General features: G+C 42.9%; 1 protein-coding gene across 2 annotated transcripts in view; it reads right to left on the bottom strand.

Moving 5' to 3' along the window:
- NETO1 (neuropilin and tolloid like 1) overlaps positions 1 to 20533 on the bottom strand; it is a 770367-nt gene that overhangs the window by 119784 nt on the left and 630050 nt on the right. For both annotated transcript variants that reach the window (XM_078687516.1, XM_078687517.1), the window contains exon 7: positions 9064 to 9292. In XM_078687516.1, the coding sequence (XP_078543642.1) occupies positions 9064 to 9292 (229 nt within the window). The remainder of the gene's footprint in view (positions 1 to 9063; positions 9293 to 20533) is intronic.

Here is a 20533-nt window from a genome sequence, read left to right as displayed (position 1 = left end):
CTGGAGCTTCTACAATATTTTTCTTGGGCACCGAGAAAAATTCTAAAATTATCTTGTTCTCACTTCTTGAGATGTTAGTCAGGATTTGGCTTTGATCACTTTTCTTCTGAGATAGGTCCAAATTACACTTCTTAGTGATTAATCATCTTGAAAAAATGTGAAATTGCCTTTATCAATATTACAGATCAGCCATCATCTGAAGGTTTACTGACATTAGTCAGAATAAAGTGAACTTGGACTCAATAAGGGATATGCTATGGGAGATGACTTTTCATTTCTTAAAATTCTTTGCTTTTGAATGTAATTGAATACAATGACTCTTGCTATCATCAAATCCCCATGGGTTTGTGTTGGCAACCTGAAAAAGCACATATCCTACTTAGTCCAGATTTTTATTTCACATGCCCCATCATCAAATTTTTGAGAGGGTACAGTAAAAGAAAATGAATATAGTAGAAGATTACACAAGCAGTCCCCACAAATTTAACTCAGTGTCTGAGTCTTGAGACTTCTAATAATATTGCAGTCAATAATCATTTACAGAGAATAATAAGCATTTCCTTTCTTTACATACATATGTACCAAAAACATGATGCACATTCATGGATTGAATCAATAGTAATCTGAAACGCTCATCATGTTGCCACAGTATGTTGGTATACTTCATCTACCACACTCTAAAGAAGATAATCGCTAACCAGCTTCGCAGATGTCACATCCCTACTGTTTTTTCATTTGCCCAAAGCCCCTCAATATTTCCCCTGTTCTGACACAGATTGTGGGGTCACTGTCCCCAAAGAACCTCTCAAAGTATAGAGCTGGGGTGAATGTTTGGCATTGTTCTACATTCTGTCCATCAACTGTGTTTTTTGCGCTCTTCAGGGAACCCATGGTGTATTCTTCGATGAGGTCCCCCAGTTGACTCAATGCCCTAATGACTCGTGGCTGGTCAGCCCTTCCTTCACTTTTTTGCTCACCTTGATTTTGCTATTATATTCTTTTAAGGTGCATAGGTGCTCTTAGGGATAATACCTACTCATCTCATTTTCCAGAATTAAGCCCAGGAAGTCAATGCAATTGCCCCCTCCCCATGAATTTATATTTTTTATGGAAAGTAATTGTGTCACACATTTAGTGATCATGATTTCTATAATGGTTGCAAGCATCAGAATGTGTTCTGAATAGGAACTCTTTACAATTACCTCTGTGGACATGCCATTAGTGTTACCCTTATATGAATGCAAAAATTGTTTCAATGTATGGATGTTGTGTGTAAGATGAAGGATGACAGAGGACAATTGTGGTAGCTAATGTCACACTTCTTCTTCCACCTTGCTTTGCCTCCAGCTCTAGACTGGTGAGGTATCGGGGGTTTTCTTTTTCTGCAAACCCAAGTGTCTGCAAAGCATATGTGCCCAGAGGCACTCAGCCACTAAGATTCACGGTACATTGGAGAAGGAATAAAAAGATACGCTTTCGGGAAATTCTTCTAAGCTGGAAAATTTATCCCCACACTGTTTTGTTGAAATTTTGAATGTAAGTGATGTGCTGGCACAAATTTACTGAGGACTGCTGCCCTTCGTGCCAAGGGTTGGACATACAAGCTGCTGACCCACTCTAGCTAACTGAACACTGACAACTACATAGTCCTTTGACGACTTTGCTGTGGTGCTTGCAGAAATATGGAGCTAAAGGACTCTTGTTCCTTTAGGCCAGGGTTCACAAAGTCTGTCATGGAAGGCAGGATCCATGCCAGATTTGTAAGATAACTGCATTTATCTAAATGGGGATATGCTAAAAATCTGGCATGGATCCGGCCATCCAGGACCGACTTTGGAAAACCCTGCTTTAGGTAGAAACCTTTGAACATTCACAGTTTAAGTTCGGGATTTGACATGTTTCAGCAGTAAATGGGAAAATCGCGCACAGTACTGATTGTGTGGAGTTATATATACCACTTCCCACCTTCATGCTGTGTACAGATCCGATTAAAACACATAGATTAATAACATACACTATTTGTGGTGCAGAGTGTCAGGACCACAAAAGCAAACTACTCATTCTTCCTAAAGAAGCATGTTTGTTCTCCTAATAATCCCCTAGAAAATATCTAAGAACATACTTGAGATTGAAGTTCATGCATTTGTTAAAGAAATTGTGTACTTTATTGACACTAGGTGTGCCATAAAACTGTGGATGTTAAGTCTGTGCTATTGTTACAGCTCATATATTTAGATGTATTAAATATTCTACTGCGGTGCAATACTTAATGCCAAGTAGAAGACAAGTAAATCTCTTGGATGAGAGTCAATGAATACTTTTCCCACATACTGTCTTTTGAATTTCACTGTGCTGCAGTCAGTGTTCAATTTGTAAAAGAATAAGTGCCAAGGCATAAAGTTTTGTTCAAAAGCCCAAAGCTGCTGCTCTTGAATGTAAGCGTTAAGTAAATATCAAGGCTTCGTTTTACAGAGCTGTTTTAAGTCATGGACAAGTGGGCAAAGTGAACCCTCACCTCCTAAAGAGCCTCCTGTAAAAGTGAGTTCCACAATCAAAAGCCGGCATCTCTATCCTGTATGTGCTTCCATCCTCTCTCAATATCGACTCTCTATACCTCACTTTTATCTCCCTCACCTCTCTCACAATATTCCCAATATACCTCATTCAGAATTTCCCTCTACCTTCTCTCATGATCTAGATCTTCTCTCTGTCACTCTCCGTGCATGTATCTATATCTATAACTCTTGATTCCCTCTCCTGACCGAACTTCTCATTACACCACATCTCTCTCTCTGTAACTCATTCTGATCCCCATACCTCACTTTTTGAATCTGATCTCCGTGTCTCTACTCCATCTACTCCAATTTTCATACATTATCTCTGTATCCATGTCTATACTAACATACCTTTCTCTGCCACTCCCAGAATTTTCTCTACCTCCCCACACCCCTCCTCTCACCTCTCTATCTCATCTTTTTGTGGAGAAGTGTGGCTCACTGGTTAGAGGAGGCAGACCTGGAAGCAGAGGTCAGCCCGGGACCAGGGTTCAATTCCCGGCCCGGCGGGGTCTTGAGTCCCAAAATGTCCATGGACTCAACAATTCTCGATCCGGCGCCTACTCGATTCACGGGTTCACACTCTGCGACTCTGGGCAATAGCTTGCTTAATCTCCACAACGGCCCCTCGCGGCGGGATGCCTGGCTTTCACCTTGCGGATACCCTGCCGGGGTTATCTCACAGGGGAATACCAGGACGGGTTCCCTAAGCAAGCGCTTAGAAACCGCTTGGTGATTTGCGCTATATAAATTCCTGTACATTTACATTTACATTTACATTTTTGCTACTTTACATCTCCCTCACTTTCTCACCTCTCTACATCCCACAACCTCTCTCTCGCTAACTCACCTCTCAATTTACCTCACCATTAGTTTGTTACCTCACATCTCCACTTTCTTTCGCTTTACCATCACATACACACATGCACACACACAAGCACACACACACACACATACACACACACACACACGACATCTAACACCTCCCCCTCAACTATCTCTCAGCCTTTCACTATAAATGTACCATCCTAGCTATCTCTTCCTCATTTTAAATCCTACAACTCTCTACCTCTGTATAATCCTTCCCTCTCTTTATGTGTCACACATGTATCTCAACTTCCTCTTTTTGCTCTACACCACATTTCTCTTTTTACCGTTTACCCCACTCTTCCTTTCTCTCTTCCTTACTAATATTTTTCCTTGAATCATTTTTCTGTGCCTCTTCTCATTTTGCTCATCCTCTAACTTTCATTTATGCTTTTCCTTAATTTCCATGTCTAAGACTATCTTATGCTGCCTTTAGCACTCTATTATTCACCTCTTTTTTTACATTACATCTCTTAATTCCTCAGCCCTTGTGCTGCTCCTATGTCTCTCCAAACATTTCCTTTTCCCTATTGCTATCTCTCTTTACCTCTCTACTGCACTGTAAAGCCTTACCTATGTATCTGCCTCACTTTATGTGTGTTTTCCTCTGCCTACCTCTCCCATCTTTCCTCTTGGCTACCTTATATTTCTCTATTTACTTTACTTCTCTCCCTACCTCACGTATTATTCTATATTACCTCTATCTTTATCCCCTCCAAGCTCTACTTTATTTCTCTTGCCATACTGTTCTCTTTATGTCTCCCCCATCGCTTGAATCCTACCCGTTTACATTTCTCTTACTTAGGAGGGTCACACTTAGCCATCTAGCTATAAAAGTGCACATGTATAAAGAGGAGAAGAAAGAGAAGGCAGAGAATGGAAAATTAGGAGAAAGATATTAGATTTTAATGCTGAAACTCCTCACTTCATGCTTTAATTTTCATTGCTGCAGCAAGAACGCTAATTGTGAAGGGGGATTGTTGGACTTGGTACTCTTTGCAGGGTCATCCCCAAACTTTTTGCCTTTCTCCTAATCTTTTTTCTGACACAGTGTTGGTAGTTTTAGAACTCTGAGCACTTTACCACTGCTGTGCAAAGTGTGTGTGCTCTCTGTGATAAATATGGTGAGATTGGTCTACACCTGTTTGGCCTATTTAATTTACCTGTCCGTCCCTTGTAAAGTGGTATCTCATGTACCCAGGACTGATAAATTAAATGCTACTGGTGGGCTTGCAGCGCTGATTGCGCCGCCAACCAAATTAGCCTTTCAAACCTCTCCCAGGCCTTTGCCATTGCAGGGCCTGTGTGCGCAGTGTTACTGCCGCTGGGACGTGGCACCTAAAGTGTATGCCATGTCCGTGAGCCCCCTTTTACTACATATCAGTCACCTCTAAGGTAAGCCGTTGCTAGCCCTATGGGCAGGGTGCATTGTAGGTAAAAGATAGGACATATAAGTTAAGTGTGTGACTACTGTGAGGCTGCCCTCCTAAGGTAATGCATTGGGGATTCCCTGATAAGTGTTTCAGTGGTAATTCCTGATATGAGCGGAGCAGCGTGGTCAAGTTTGGTATTTTTGAAATAGTAATAATAAATGCTACACAATGGTGCGCGCAGATTTATTATAACTATTTTAGAAATGACACTTTTAGTAGTTGGCATTTCTGTGTGCTATGTGTCTGCCTGACTGATGTGAATTGCATGACTGGCTTTTGAGTGACAGTGGCTGGTGAGGTGTGTGTGGCTCCAGGAGGGGTGAGTCCACACTAAGCTGAATGGGACATCTGCATTTGGAGTGGTGGGAGGAGAAGTCCCTAGTCCCTGAATAGGATGGCGCCTGCCCTAGTGAAAGCAGTCTCTGCCCCCCTGTGGTGTGTCTGATGACGAACCCCTCCTGAGGGGAAGAGGAGCCTTGTAAACAAAGTGCTCCAATTCCCTCCTGAACCAGTTGCATCTGGTTCCTCCAAAGCCCTGTACTGCAGACAAAGGAAATTGTGATATAAATATAGGGGCTGTGACCCCATGAAGGGTGTGCTTACTTGAGCTGGCGGGACACACTGCCAGGAAGAACCGCCCTGGGACCCAACTGCAGCTTCCTGGGGGTCCCTGCATGCTGGCCTGCCTGGATGTGCCATGCTGGGGTGTCCTCAACCCCAAGGACTTTTTATTCCTGGCCCAGCTTACCCCAGGAAATTGAAGGGGCTTAGCGCCTCAAGAGCGTTATATTCTAATTGCCCAAGAGGAGATTGAGGAGCTGACAGTGTGCAGCGTGCTGCTGCAGTGATATAGAGGGAATCCCGACATGGGGATTCCCTCAAGCTGGCGGTGGGAGCGGGTGGCCACCCCGCATTGCACCGCAAGAAAATCACTGCCCAGGCCGGGCCGGACCGGGAGTCAGTCAAAAGCTGCCTGGTCGTGGGCGGAATTGGGGCCAAGAGGAAGTACCAACCGGAAGTGAGGCGAGAGGAAGCCTCATGTTGGGCCAGACTGCTGCCACAGAAGAGAAGCCAAGCAGGAGCCTGCCCCACACTGGCAAATGCACCGCCACGGCAAAAGGGAAGTCAGGCACTGAAGGCCTGGCTGGAGGCGGAGCTCTTTGTGCCGAGGAAGGCCCCGCCGGTGCCGTGAGGAGATCAATTCAGATCGGGAGAGGTTCCGGTAGTGGGATCCGGCCAAGGCACAATGTCGGTCCTGCCTTCACCCTGAGAATGGAGGAGGCAGAGAGAGCAGCGAGGAAGACCCCAGTGTGTGGGGACATTCTGCTGTTTTAACAAAGTCCTGGAATAGGGCTGGGGGCCATTTGTTAAGAGTCCCGGAGAGGTGCCAGGCACCTTTTCCCATAGATGCCCCGCTGGCAAGTGGGCAGCTGCAACCGGTGGTAATTGGGTGAGCAAGGCTCCCCGAGGCACATTGTCGGTACCTGGAGCCAGGTGAGTGCTCGCTAGGCACTAGATGCGCCAGGGTTGGTTCTGTTTCCTCAGCTGGGCCGCCGTAGGGGGCAGCTGAAATGTGGGGCAAGTTCTACTTTTGGAGAGTCCCAGTGGGGACCCAGGAGGAACAGTAGTGCCTGCGCCATTATTCCTTTGGGGGCAATTTGTGATCCAGAAGGAGGGAGTGAGATACCCTTCTCTGCCCCAGCACATTGCGCACCTGGGTTGCCCTGACATTCTGGACATAGGGCATTTGAGCCCCCAGTGAAAGGCCTGTTGGTCTGGGGTCAGTTGCTAAGGTGATGTATGCACCTTGTCAGTATCGTGTGGTACACTGCTGATTTGTGCGGAATGTGTTATGCCTAATGTGATGTTGCATAATGTGTTTATGCTGATGTCTAATGTCATGCTATGATATTTTAGGATGGTGCCTATGGCGTAATGTGTTTATGTTTAGGAGGTGGGCCTATTGGGTTTATGCCTAATGTGATAATGCTAGAGGTAATTATTGTACCAGTAGTTACAGGTTGTGTTTTATGTTTATTACCTACTTTCTGATGTTTCTGACTGTGGTCCGATTGGCCTGGTCCTGTATATAATCCCCTGTGAATATGGCCTAGTGCCAGTTGGTACAGTGCAAATGTGTGATTATGTTTCTAATGTGTTTCTGATAATACAAAGGCTATTTTTGATATAACCTTGTGTAGAGTTTCTTTTGTAGTGTGCCTAGTGTGTTGCTGCTGTTTGAGAGGGGTTGCGCAAACGCTTTACACATTGCCTCTGGGATAAGCCTGACTGCTCCTGCCAAGCTACCTAGGGGGTGAGCAGGGGTTATCTTCAGCGTGTAACTCCCTTGCCCTGACTAGAGTGGTGGTTGCTGCCTGGCTTCGGCGCAAACCTTAGCCTACCAGAAATTCCATTTCTAACAGGGATATATTTGTGATTACAAATATTGTGCAACTAAAGATACAATTGAAGCACTATGTGAATATATCTGTTTTATTTTAGTATTATGCTTTAGTTCACTATATATCTAGCAAATTACCCATAGGATGTTGTTTCTTCCGAATGGAGTAACAATCTGATTAATTGCTGAATAATATGTTGTTGCAAGTAAAACAAGACTTGGTAAATCTATTAGTTTTCACCTTTATAATGAGATTGCCAAGCTATGAGCTTTGCCAAAATTTGTCTCTAAAGTATTGTTTGAATAAAATATAGCAAAAAATCTAAATACTTGAGGAAAAACAAACAATTCTTATGGTATTTCAAAACTATTCACTGTAGTCAATGTTTTCAATCTTTTTAAATGGCATGGTTTATTTTTCAGTTATGTTTAACTATGGACATTCTGAATAGATCTGAAAATGAATAAGGATGTGGAAAAGTAAAGAGACATGCTTACCACAGCCTACATTACCTTTCACAAGACTCAGTAATAGCTCACCTGCAGTAGCCCAGGGAGCAGATTTCTGACTCACTAAAGAAGAGTCACCTTCTGCCTCCAACTGATTGCATAAAGTGGTCCTTCCCTCAGCATCATACAGAGCCTTTGTATGCTGAAGTGTATATTTAAATGCAATATGTGGAATGTAGGCGATATAACACAAACCACATTTAAAGTATGATCTACAACCATATACCAGTAAAACTATATCTGCTGCTGTGCTTTTGCGGACAAGCTTGGAGGGTGGGGACCACCATACTGTGGGGAATATTGTTTGAGGGGTTAACATGCACTTAAAGGAGAAAACTAGAAATGCAATCACGCACTTGGAGGGCTGAAAGAAAAAGAGCAAAGTAGCCTCTAAATGTAAGCAGTGGAAGGATAAAAGCTACATTAGGAGGATTATAAAGTGGCTATGCTCCAGGAGCGGGCCGAACACACGAGGAGGAAAGGTAAGCCATTGAACAAGAAGCAAGCAAACGAAAGTGGCAATAAAGCCAACCAATTGTTAGCAAAGAGTGGGCTTTTAGCCCATTGTAAGCTCACAATAGAAGTTTCGCCACCATACAGTTTGGGCTGTCTGGTACACTTGACTTATAATTCTAGATCTAAACTCCAAACTAAATAGCAAACGTCTTGATCTAAACTCTAAAAGAAATGGGTTTATTGATGCTTGTTCAAACTTGTTTTGCATCAGGAGGGATTGAATGAGCCAAAAACAGGTCATAAATTCAAGCTTACTCCAAAAAGGATGCCGCAAAATGTATTTTGCTCAGGTACCCTCATATCCTTAAGATGTCCCTAGTCTTGACTCCTCGTCATGCCACTTTAATCCATCACCAGACATTCTCTGTCCCTTTATATCACTCTTGCAGGTTGTTGCTTCCTATGTTGTCACATTTGTTTCATCTTTCTCTCCCTCCTTCTTTGCCCTTTGTGTCTTTTTCTCTCTCTTGCTCTGGGTCTGATGAGGAAAATTAAATGCTGCTCTACAAACAATTTGTACTGGGCCCCACCTGCAACCACTGGCACAAGAAGCACACAAAATGCCCGAAAAGTGGATCAGATAAAAGTGTAGTAGAGACAGCAGGTCTAAGGCGAGCATTTTCTTTCTGGAACTGAAGTGCGAAGGAATATAAGAAACAACAAGAAACTCGCCTCTTGGCAATTTTCAGAATGTTTACGGTTTAGCACTGCAAAACACTTTTCACAACACTCAATCTGTTGCTATTGCGAAGACCAGTAGGAGTCTCGCCGCGAGACTTACGTTCTTGAAACGACGTGAAGAGCATCTGGAAACGGCTGGTCCGGCTTCCCTCGTCTGCCCACATGCGGATTACGCCAAGCCCAGTGCGCAGCATCACGTCATTAGCCACGGTGCTGCAGAATTTAGCTTTTAAATCTTCCACTGAGCTGCTTCCGTCGTAGACAGCAACAAAATTCCTCTTGCATTCGTTCGAGTTCTGCATTTCATAGTCCAAGAAACGTAGGTAGATCTATAAAAGAAAAAGAAAGCTCGTGAATGTTTGAGAAGTGGTGGTTCATAATTACCACAAAAGAAGAGTTTTTTAACATACAGTTCACTTCGGTTTTCTTTTTTGTACATTCATTCATTTTATGTTCCACAATTTTGGCTCTTTAGCACCACTCGTGGCAAATCTATTCTACGTAAATAAAGATGAGAATTGAGCCTTTTATACGAAATAAAAGGCTTTGGCATTGGTGCATCTTAAGAGTTATACAATGCTTTAAGAATGGAGTTTGTGCTGCATCATATGGACAAACCACCTGCTGATTTAATTGATGTAACAGTAGAAGATTTCTGTCACACCAACCTCTTAGTAAGGCATAGTTTTTCAGGACCCTCAATTTTAGCCTCCTATCAATAATAAATAGCACAATTTGTTTAAAATAATATATAAAAAAAGTAAAGTGCAGGAGCCAAACCTTTCTTTAAGAGGCTGCAGCCAGCACTTCCAAATGTTGCCTTTCTGAATTGCAAGGCCAGGTAGTTTTGAGTCCACCACGTGACTCCTTTTCCACCACCAGCTGCTTTCAGCCTCATCATCTTATTTCTTCAGGTTCTTTTCATCCATACTCTGGGCCCCATTTATGAGAAACTAACGCAGCGGGGTGCCGCAAGTCATTTTGCTGCACTGAATTCGTTTCGAAGCACAGGGATGCAACATATTTACATCAGTATGTCGCATTTCTGTGCTTTTCCCTGCGCTTGCGCACAAACTGCTGACATGCGCCAGCACAAGCACCTTTTCACCACGGTGCAAGGATGCCTGCGTCGTGGGGAGATTGTTTTTATGCAGTGAGGGTTACGAATTGAGGTGCTTTCCTCTTCCAATGTGTGTTGTAGAATGCAGCACGCTCAGAAAGAGGAAAGAAATAAGAATAAATGAAAACATTTTGACGCATTTCCAGATTTATGATTGCTCGTAAATCTGGAAATGCATCGGTGGACATGGGTGTTGTGTGGGAACACCCACAGCAACACCCATGTCACGCCCCTAACACGCAAAGTGTTGCGTGAAAAGGGGCGATATTTACAAGCAGACGTGAAGCCACCTAGTGCGTCACGCAATGTGACGCAGCAGCAACGCAAGGGCCTTGTAAATAGTCCCCTACCTATCATTGTCGGTGTTCTTATTTGTCTTCTTATTTCATAATTTTATGCATTTCTCTTTTGGTTTCTGTCACAGTCTAATAATGAAATATAAGCCCCTACCCCCAAAAAAATTGAGTGTCGGTGCCCTATGCCTGAAAGCGCTCAACCCTCCAACCCTAAAAACAAAAGCAATGCCTCTAATGATATCTTTGTGTGACACATAATAGGGGTGAGCAAAATGTGCAAAAATAGATCAAACTTTAAAGAAGTAACATTTTTCTTAAGTACACGAAATGCAAATCCAGCATTATTCACTATAATTTGTTGTGAAATGCGCACTTGTGTTTATTTTGGAAGCAAAAATCTATTTTGCCCTAAAAACAATAGCACAAAGTCCTTGCAAACAGCAGCCGCTCGCATTCTGGTTGTTCACTTTGAGCTGGATGTACAAGCATTAGGAACACCCATTTCCAAGTTGTGATTCTTTCCAAATCACAATTAGGAAAATCGGTATTCCTAATGTATGAAACTCATTGAATTGATTTAGGTATTACTTGTGGGTGACAAATCAAGCTACCTCATAAATATTTATGAGGTAGGTCGCAGTTTATATTCCATTAGGAATCACAGCAATCAAGGGATGGTGGCCTGCTGAGGATCGTAGACCACCATGTCTGTGATTGCCTTTTAATAAAGCAGTCTTTTCTTATTTTTAAATTCAACCCATTTTCCTTAAAGAAAAATGGGATGTGTTTAAAAAGAAAAAATTAAACCTTGAAGTTTCATTTTTTAAGAGAAGGCAGTGGCTCATGGCATTTACATTCTCAAAGGGGAAGGGGACCTTTGGGGGACCCCTTTCCCTTTGTGAATGGGTTACCACATGTTTAAAACCGTTGGTAAATTATTATTGTTTTGTGACTGGAATTCGGTGGCAAAACAGTAATGCATAGCATACCAATTTGGTTTTTGGAATGGGCGCCCTGAACTCGCCATTTCCTAATTCCGAAATGCATATGCAAAATGCAATTCTGTAACAAGTTACTGAATCGCATTTTACAATTCGTACATTTGAAAAATAATTTTTCCAGTCGCAAAAAGCCCAGTTCTGAGTGGGACCCGAAAAATGCCTTGTACTTCTGGCTCATTCAGCCAGATTCATCATTCTCCCGTTTTGCGAGCCCCTAATAGCGATTCATAAGGAATCGCTATTAAGGACTTGCAAAACGGGATTCATGTAGGAATTGCAAAAAATATTGCGATTCCTACATGTTCCTTATTTGTGATTAGCAAATTGCTAATCGCAAATAGGGAATAACTCCCCATGCATTCCTATGGGCCTACAGGCCCATAGGAATGAATGGGGAGTTATTCCTTATTTGCGATTAGCAATTAGCTAATCGCAAATAAGGATGCGATTTCAAGGGTGCAGGGGTGTCCAAAGGACACCCTGTAGCACCCCTGAAATGTAATCTACATTGGTGTTGCGCACACACATGTCCGAAGGACATGTGTGTGTGTAACATGCAACTTAGAAAAATGCATTTAAATGCATTTTTCTAAGTTTTTGCTATTTACCACGAGGTCTGACCTCTCGGTAAATAGCGGCCAAAAATTGCAATTTCGCAATTTTAAAATGATTCATGAATTGCATTTAAGGAATCTCAAATAGAGATTCCTTAAATGCAATTCTTCGCAAATGTGCGAATTCTTTAATAGCGAATTTTGCATTTAGGATGATGAATCCCAAATGCAAAAATTGCACTCGCAAAAGGCAAGATTCTGAGAATCTTGCCCTTTGCAAGTGCAATTTAGCTTGATGAATCAGGCTGATTGTTCCCAAGCTATTGTGCTAAAAGTTTGCCATGAACATTGCACGATTACAGGGTGTAGTTTAACCGCATGCGTGCGGGCGGAATTCCGCCCGTACGCTGGGTTTTTCAAAATCGCACTTTACGTGACGAGCTGGGCTCGTCATGAGCGTGCGAGGAGGCTACCTCATGACGAGCCCAGCTCGTCATCAGCGTCGAAGGGGTTAATAACATAATTCAGGGAATTTCGAGAAAGAAGTGTAAAATGAAATTACCAAAATTATGTACGATTATGCCTGGGTAAACAACATTTTACCCAGGCCTAGAAATAAGACCAACTTCTCTCACCCTGAAAAAGTTTTAGGTCTTGCCACTTTTCAGTGGACTAACTGGAATTGAAATGGCACATGGTATAAAATTCAATGTGACTGAAACTCCTGCTTCAGAATACTCGGTAACACCCAAGGTGACTTAGAAAATCATTTTCATCACACTTCAGAAAAATGCATTTGCACATTGGTTAAATGCTGTTGCCCAGCCCAAGAAACGCAAATTACATTATGGTTTTTGATTTATAACATCAATGTTAATCAAAAAGAACACTTAATTACTGGAACAATCCAGCCAATTTCTTCCGTATTTCAGATTTAAAAAAACAACATTCATATCCTCCAAAATGAATAAATTAGCTAATCTGCTACAATGTTCAAAATCTAAAATACATCATGACTAATTGCGCATTTAGCAAATGCACTTTTCATTAGCGCCCTGATCATAAAAGGTCTACGCTTGACCAGATGCTCTTGTGCTGAAGACCAGTGACAAGCATTCTAAACAGTTGAGGCGCTATAGTGACAAAAAAGATCATGTCCATTCAGCGTTACAGTTCACTGTGGACACATTAGCCCCCCAGGTAAGTGAAGGCCTTGGCCAGCCTGATGAAGAAATACAATTGATGAACGGAATAGAGAACAAATCAAAACATTCACCCCCGAGCAAGAGATCTGGGTTAAATCCACTATTCTTTTGCTCACCATGCCACACCAGTTTAGACCTGGCCATATGCAAATCAGTCTTGACCCTGTGCCTCATGGGAACAGTCCAGCTGAACTGCCAAGCCAGGTCCTCCCTGGACCGCAAACAAGCATCCTAGGACCGGTTTCGGGGTTTCACACCTCATCAGCCAGGAAGCTTGAATCAAGTGGTACAGTGAGCTCGGGACCCATGTCTGGGCATACCAGGCACACTTAGGGCAAGAAAGCATTAGCCACACAACTGATGGACGGAATGTAGAGCACATCAAAACTTTCACCCCCAGTCAAGAGATCTGGTTTAAATCCATCATTCTTTTGCTCAGCATTCTGGCAGGCTGACCCTCTGCCAGCCTGCCAGAAATGTTTGTGCCTAAGGTGCATCAGGCGTCCAAGCTCCATGGTAACTCCAAGGATCCGGAGGAGGTGTCAGCTACTCAAAGCAGCCAAAATCTCCAGATGACATCAGGGGAAAATATGTGTGGGAACCAATGTAGAAACACCACTTATTGCATTATATTCTCCAAAATCCCATAATCTGACATTTGTTTGCCCCTCTCCCTGGAGTTAGTGATTCTCTTAATACTGGTAACAACATGGTATAAGGACGATTATAATGGCACCACATTGTGGCAAACTCATAATGTGGCCCTTGGATTAGAAAGAAGCATGAAAAACATTGACATAGGCAATAGTTGTGTGTTTACGGTATAAAACAATATCATGCTCAATAAATGTGTTTTTAGTCAATAGTTGAAAACGTAGTGCAGCAAGATGAGCTGTGTTCAGTGTCCTGAGCTGTTGCTAAAGCTGTTTATTTCGGCAGCGCTGTTTTTACAAATGTACCCACAGTGTTTGAGTAGCAAGAGGCCAAGAGCCTAAATATAGAATAAGAATGAAGTAAGTATTGTAGGGCTCCAATTGTGTGGCAGAATGAAGAGAAGAAATCTACCTGCCCTTATTATCTTTTTATGTATATCTTTTGTAATAGTTTGGAGAAAAAAAACTTACCTGAAAACTGATAAGGGCTTCACAACGGGAATGTTCCCTGCATGATATACGGGTATGTATTCTTATCTTGAGTCTCTGACTGCACATGAAACTGTTTTGCTGATTTTTGTTTCGTCCCAAACGGCACACCAAGTGAGCATGTGAAATGAGGCTTAGGCCTGCCCCTTGTAAAGGCAAGTCCCAGAATGTTTTCTCTGACCTAGAAGAGTGCATCAAGCATGCCCTCCAGAGGGACAAGGTACTAATGTTCATTTTGTGTGTTGTGTTGACATACAGAAGTGGTGGAAGTGTACAAGTTTGGAGGATGGATATTCCTGGCTAGACCCTTTTTGTTACTCATGTAAAATTCCAATAGAATGAGCTAACCAGAACCTTACAGTGCTACATCATCTAAATGATGATTGCATTTGTGGTATGTGTGTTATATCAAGACTCCATATGTAGTTTGTTTATGGTGCTGCAAATAGTGGTGTAAGACTGTCAATCTTAGGGTGGTTTTCCCCTAAATGCTTTGCCTTACTCCTCCATTATTATTGATCTTGTTTTTGTTGATCTTAGAACCAGTGCTAAAGTGCGTGTGCGTTCTCATTTAAACATGGTGAAAGTGACCCACACCCAATTGGCACCTTTAATTTACTTATAAGTCCCTAGGAAAGTGGCACAGCATATACCCAGGGCTGCAAATTGATTACTACACATGGGCCTGCAGCACTCATTGTGTCACCCACTTAAGTAGCCCTTTAGCAATGTCTCGGCCCGGCCATTGAAGCCTGTGCGGGCAATTTATACTGCTATATCGAACTGGCAAAATAAATCTTTTGTCAAGCCTAATTCTTGAATTTTAATATATATACATCACCCTAGAGTAGGCTTTAAACAGTCCATAGGGAAGAGTGTAGTGTATTAAAAAAATTGGACATGTACTTTTAGCTTTTAAATTGTATATGTCCTGGCAGTTAAAACTGTTACATTTGTTTTCCACTACAGCAAGGCCTACTTTTCCAAAGTGATAACTTTTAATTGGGAACAGGTAGGAATGTTGGGCCCCATCCACAAAAGAAATCTGAGACAAAATCCTAACTTAACGACATCTGGTACTAACAAAGGGCATTTAGGAGTGGTACAGTTAGGATTCTTAACTTTGCTACTCCTAAATGCACTTTGTGAATACCAAAAGTCGTAAAGTTAGGATTTTGTCTTCAGATTACTTTTGTGAAACGGGCCCCACAAGTTTGGTGTATAAAGAAGTGTAATTTAAAACCCTCTGTAATGGTAAAGTTAGATTTTTGTCAAAATTGTAAAAATTACACTTTTAGAAAGCAGGATCCGCCATCTCTGATTTAATGGGCAGAGAAGCTGTCACATATTACACTTGCTCATCACAAATGCTCTGCCTGATCACATTCACATGGGTTTGACTCTAGTATTTTGTGACCTTATACAAGCTGAGGCCAGGGCAGGTAGGCAGGAAATTCCAAATACCTATGTGTTGGAAACCCCCAGAACCTTTTCCTACTTCAAAGTTGGAATAAGGTATAAATAATGGATGCTCAGATTCAACTCTTCAGTGTGCCTCTCGACCTGTGGAAGACTCAGCTAGACTGCTGGACTGCTCTGAAACAAGGACTGCTGCTCTGTTGCCCTGCTGCCATGCTGCCCTGCAGTCCTAGCCACTGAGCTAGTTCTAAACTTCTCTGCACTTTTCTTTTGGTGATCCCAAGATATAGAATTTTTTTATGTTTGTGTTGTCTTCCCCTCCCTTTGCTCCGCCCCAGGCATTGGTCTGTGCAGGGATGTATTGAAGCAAGCCCGATGATGAAGCATGTCACAATTTTTGTAAGTGAGGGCAGTATTTTTTCACAAAGCACGTGCCACATTTGGATTACAATTCCCTACTCCTCCGTGTGTGTTATAGGTGCTCTGCTACCCCAACTGTGGTCCTGTGGGCAGTACTGATGCATCATGATGCAACTCCTTGCGGCCACTTCAGAACCACTGCAGTGCAGGACCATGCATCATAGCCAATAGCTTCCACTGAATTACCACTGCTCAACTCATCCTCAATGCAGGTCTTTGCATCACAAGCCCCTCATCGATGTCACCATTCAAAACGATGAGGACTTTGCATCACAGTCCCACAGCTTCTTCAGAACCACTGCTGACATATCCTCAATGCCGGACTTCACATCGCAAGGCCCTCATTGACAGTCTCCTCGACGATGGCGCAGGACTCCTTATAGTAGCCCTGCAGCTTCTCATAACTGCTATTGTGTGACGCATCCTTGACATGAAGTGTTGTAATTCTCTGCAAAGCAGGGTACTTTGTTCAGCTGTTCTAACTTCTGCTTCACAGCCTGAACCTGTGACTTTGTCCTGGTCTGGTGCAACTAGCTAACCACATTTGACACTTTGTATTCCTAGGCACTACTTTCACTTAAAAGTGCATCACTCCAGCTCTACTGATTAACATTTTTCTCATTTTGTTCTCCAATCATTTTTCAAATTATACTAATTTTTCTAAGTTGGTTTGGGACTTTTTCTTGTTTTGTGTTTTCACTTTATTACTGTTTGAATTTCTGCATAAGTACTCTACATATTGCCTCTAAATTGAGCCTGACTGCTTTGTGCCAAGCTACTAAAGGCTTAAGCACAGATTAATTTGGAGTTTACTTGTGGCTTCACCCTGACAGAAATTGTGGCTGATACTTGAGTAGGGTTTTACCCCCTTAACAAGTAACTACATTTCCAAGACATAGGATACATTTTGGATGTCTTTCATTTGGTATGTCACAAAATAGAGGGTGGATACAATTTTCCTAGAGAGTAGAAGTGTATTTCCTCTATTCCTGTGTTTTGAAGGTGGAGATTCGGACACTGAAGTAAGGAAGGATGAAGACTTGTCTAACCATACACATTCTATGAGGGCCTTTTAGCAAGGGATTACTGATTTAGTTTCCTGAGCACAGCCATTTAGCGGGTGGTAGCAGAGAGGGATGTATAGTTGAATTCTGTTATTAAAGGTGAGCATTTTCCTAAACAGAGCCTGCCCCTTTGTTTTTACCTGGTTATCACTACACAAAGGCTGATGACATTCAGGTACAGAGATCTTAAAATTAATTGTGCTGTTGTTGAGAATATGACTTCTTGATGCAAGTATCATAACTTCCTACTGTGAGAGCCATCAACTTGCACCAAAGCCAGAAAATGTTATTTGAAAAGGTTTCCTCCCAAACTTATTGCTAAAGAGAGTGGATCCACTTTCAGTATCTGGAAAATTAATATAAATGTGGGATCCAAACAATCCACTCTGTTTCAGTTCCAGTTTGAAGCCCTTCTTGACTAAGGAAAGGGGTGCTCTTCAGAGTACTGGAAGAGCTCCTGTGCATCTAAAGCTGGTGTGTCTGTCAGCCTGTCACTCTGAAGTAAAACAGATATATTTCTTTTTAAGCTCTTTAAATATTTTCAAAAATCTCTTTATACACTAATACTTATTACCGCTAATACTATATGCCTCCTGTGAATTTTCAAAAACAGCCCTGGTATGATGTATCACTATCTAATGGTTCTTCGCAAGATTCAGGTATACATTTTAAATATTGTAAACAAGCTGCCATAAACATTTCCAGGTCCGCTATTTGTACAATATTTTTAAAACATTGCTATGTCGACATCTAAAATAGGGGATATGGGGTGAGGTGCACAGAGGCATTTTGTGTCTTCAAAAGGTCAGTTTCACAAAATTGGGCCGTTTCTGACTTCAAAAAGGCCTTTTGGTATGCAACAAAACCAAACTGCGACTTGCACTTTGGGTCTGCAACTAAGGGGCTCATTAGGATGGCGGACGGACCTGCGTCCGTCCGCCACCCTAGAGGAGGAGGGACCGTCTGCAGGGGCAGCGGCGGTCCCTCCAGTGCAATTAGGATGTGACCGCCAGCCTGGCGGTCACATCCTCAATATTTAACATTGCGGCGGGTGCTGCTTCAAGCAGCACCCGCCGCAAGGTTAAATATGCATGCTTAGCATTTGCATGCACAAAGCGGCAGGCACCGCGCGGTGCCTGCCGCTTCGTGCACGCAAATGCAGGGGGGTACCATAGGTACCCCCATGTGCACCCCCCAGGGCCCCCAAAGAAATCACTGTATGCCTTTCCACGGCGGAGAATCCGCCGCGGAAAGGCATCTGTTTACCGCCATCCTAATATGGCTGGTGGTGTCTGATAGACACCGCCATCCATGTTAGTGCTTTTCTGCCACGGTCGGAAGGCGACTGCAGCGGAAAAGCTGCGGACCGATTTTGAGACCCAACGCCATCCTAATTTGGCGGTGGGTCTTTTGTGCCTCCCCAGCGGTTTTCCCGCATCCTCCCCCTAAATGCCAAATTGGCATTTGGAAGGGACATATTTAGGGTGTCTCTTCCAAATACCAATTCAGAATGAAATGTATAAAACTTTTGCAACTAAAATCTTTTACACTGTTGTATGTACATCATTGATATGTTCTTTTAACTATTTTTATATTATGTATGATTTTAGGATGGAATTATGGTAATGTTTATTGACCAAATTCTAAATAAACAAATGTTTGACTGATTTACTAAAATCTGGTTGCAAAACTTCCATATTTTACTGCCTACACAAATGGAGTGGTAACCAATTTGCAAGCTGGAATAGATCCCCTAAACACTGTGAATTTAAAAAAAAGTATGCTTTAAGAGTGGGCAGTGGCCATTCTCCAAAAACGATGTTAGTTTAGCTTTTCACAATTTTTAAAAACTTATTAGTATAGCGGGTGGACTTTGTCCGCCCGCCCGCCATAGCCCCAGGAAACGGGACCGCTCGCAATGCGTGCAGCGGTCCCGCACCTACAATTAGGATGTGCCCGCCACACTGGCAGGTGCATCCCGCATTTGTAACATTGCGGGTGGCGGTGTTGAAAGCACCGCCGGCCACAATGCCACAAATGCAAGTTGTGCGCTTCAATGCACAATGTGACAGGCACTGCGCGGTGCCTGCCAAGTTGTACATTGAAATGCAGGTGCACCCCCACCTCCCAGAATCCCTGGGGGCCCGCTACTGGCCCACAATGTTGAAGACTGCATGCCTTTCCGTGACGGCAACGGCATGTCCCCGCATGCATACTAATATGGATGGCGGTGTCTACCAGACACCACCACCATATTAACAGCTTTTCTGCCCGGCGGACGGTCTTTCCGTCCGCGGGGTCCCCCGCCATAGTAATGTGGCGGGGGAATATGTTGGGCGGATTGCCACCTCCATACGGGCGGTGGCGATCCGCCCGACTTACTAATGGGTCCCATTGTGTTTACTTTCGAAGTAAATGAGCTGCATGTAAAACAAGCATTTGCAATCCAACAGGTCTTGCATTTGCGAGACTTAGAACAATTGATTTTGTAAATAAAATGTGGACGCCATGCCCAAACATAAAGCACAGCGCCAGTGGACATAAAAGTTACATGCTTAGCGGTCTGTGATGCAGCCATCTTGTTATTAAAAAAAGAAAAATCAACATAAAGTGTGGCATTCATGTTGTAACTATGAAAGCAGGCACCATAATGGAGCCTCAAAAAATGTAGGGCGGGGGAATGGGAGGGGGGTAGAAGATATAGTACCTCATAACAGCGGACTTCCAATAGTCAATGGAAATCAATCTGTAGTTGAGCGGTGCTCCTGAGCAAGAAAACGGAAGTGATGTATCGGCTTGGAACCCAATTAGGAGGCTGCAAAAAAGAGCAACTCTGAAATGAGCCTATGGTAAGCAGCAGATGGGATTACAGTCCATATAATGACTACAACATGTGCTGCATTCAGCGTATGCATGTGGACGCTACACCTAAAAGAAGACTTTTTCTTTCAACGCAATTATGGACATGGTGGTCTACTGACCCCAGCAAGTTACCATCCCTGTGATGGCTGTGAGTCATAGTGGGTTGCAATTTGTGATCCACTTCCTTAATATTCATGAGGTAAGTCAAATTGACAACCACTATAGGTCAGTAATATGCAAACTGATGATTCAGTATTTAGAGAATTTTCGATCAGTGATTTGCACATGTGGCCCGTGGTGCCAATTGTAAGGGGTTTGAGAAAGGTTGGCAGGATAGGCAGTCCTTGTCTTGCTACAATACCTGTTTTCTGTACTCATCTAGATTTCATATAAATAATATTGGTGAAAAATCTGAAGGAGATGATGTGTGACTGGATTGGAACAACAGGATGGGAAGCTGCCTGATTCGATCATGCTTCATTTTGCA

Source organism: Lissotriton helveticus, chromosome 4_1 (genome assembly GCF_964261635.1).
Source record: "Lissotriton helveticus chromosome 4_1, aLisHel1.1, whole genome shotgun sequence".
In the NCBI taxonomy this organism is placed as follows: Eukaryota; Metazoa; Chordata; class Amphibia; order Caudata; family Salamandridae; genus Lissotriton; species Lissotriton helveticus.
The sequence above is the reverse complement of the archived record's forward strand: the minus strand, read 5'-3'. Positions and strand labels throughout refer to the sequence as shown.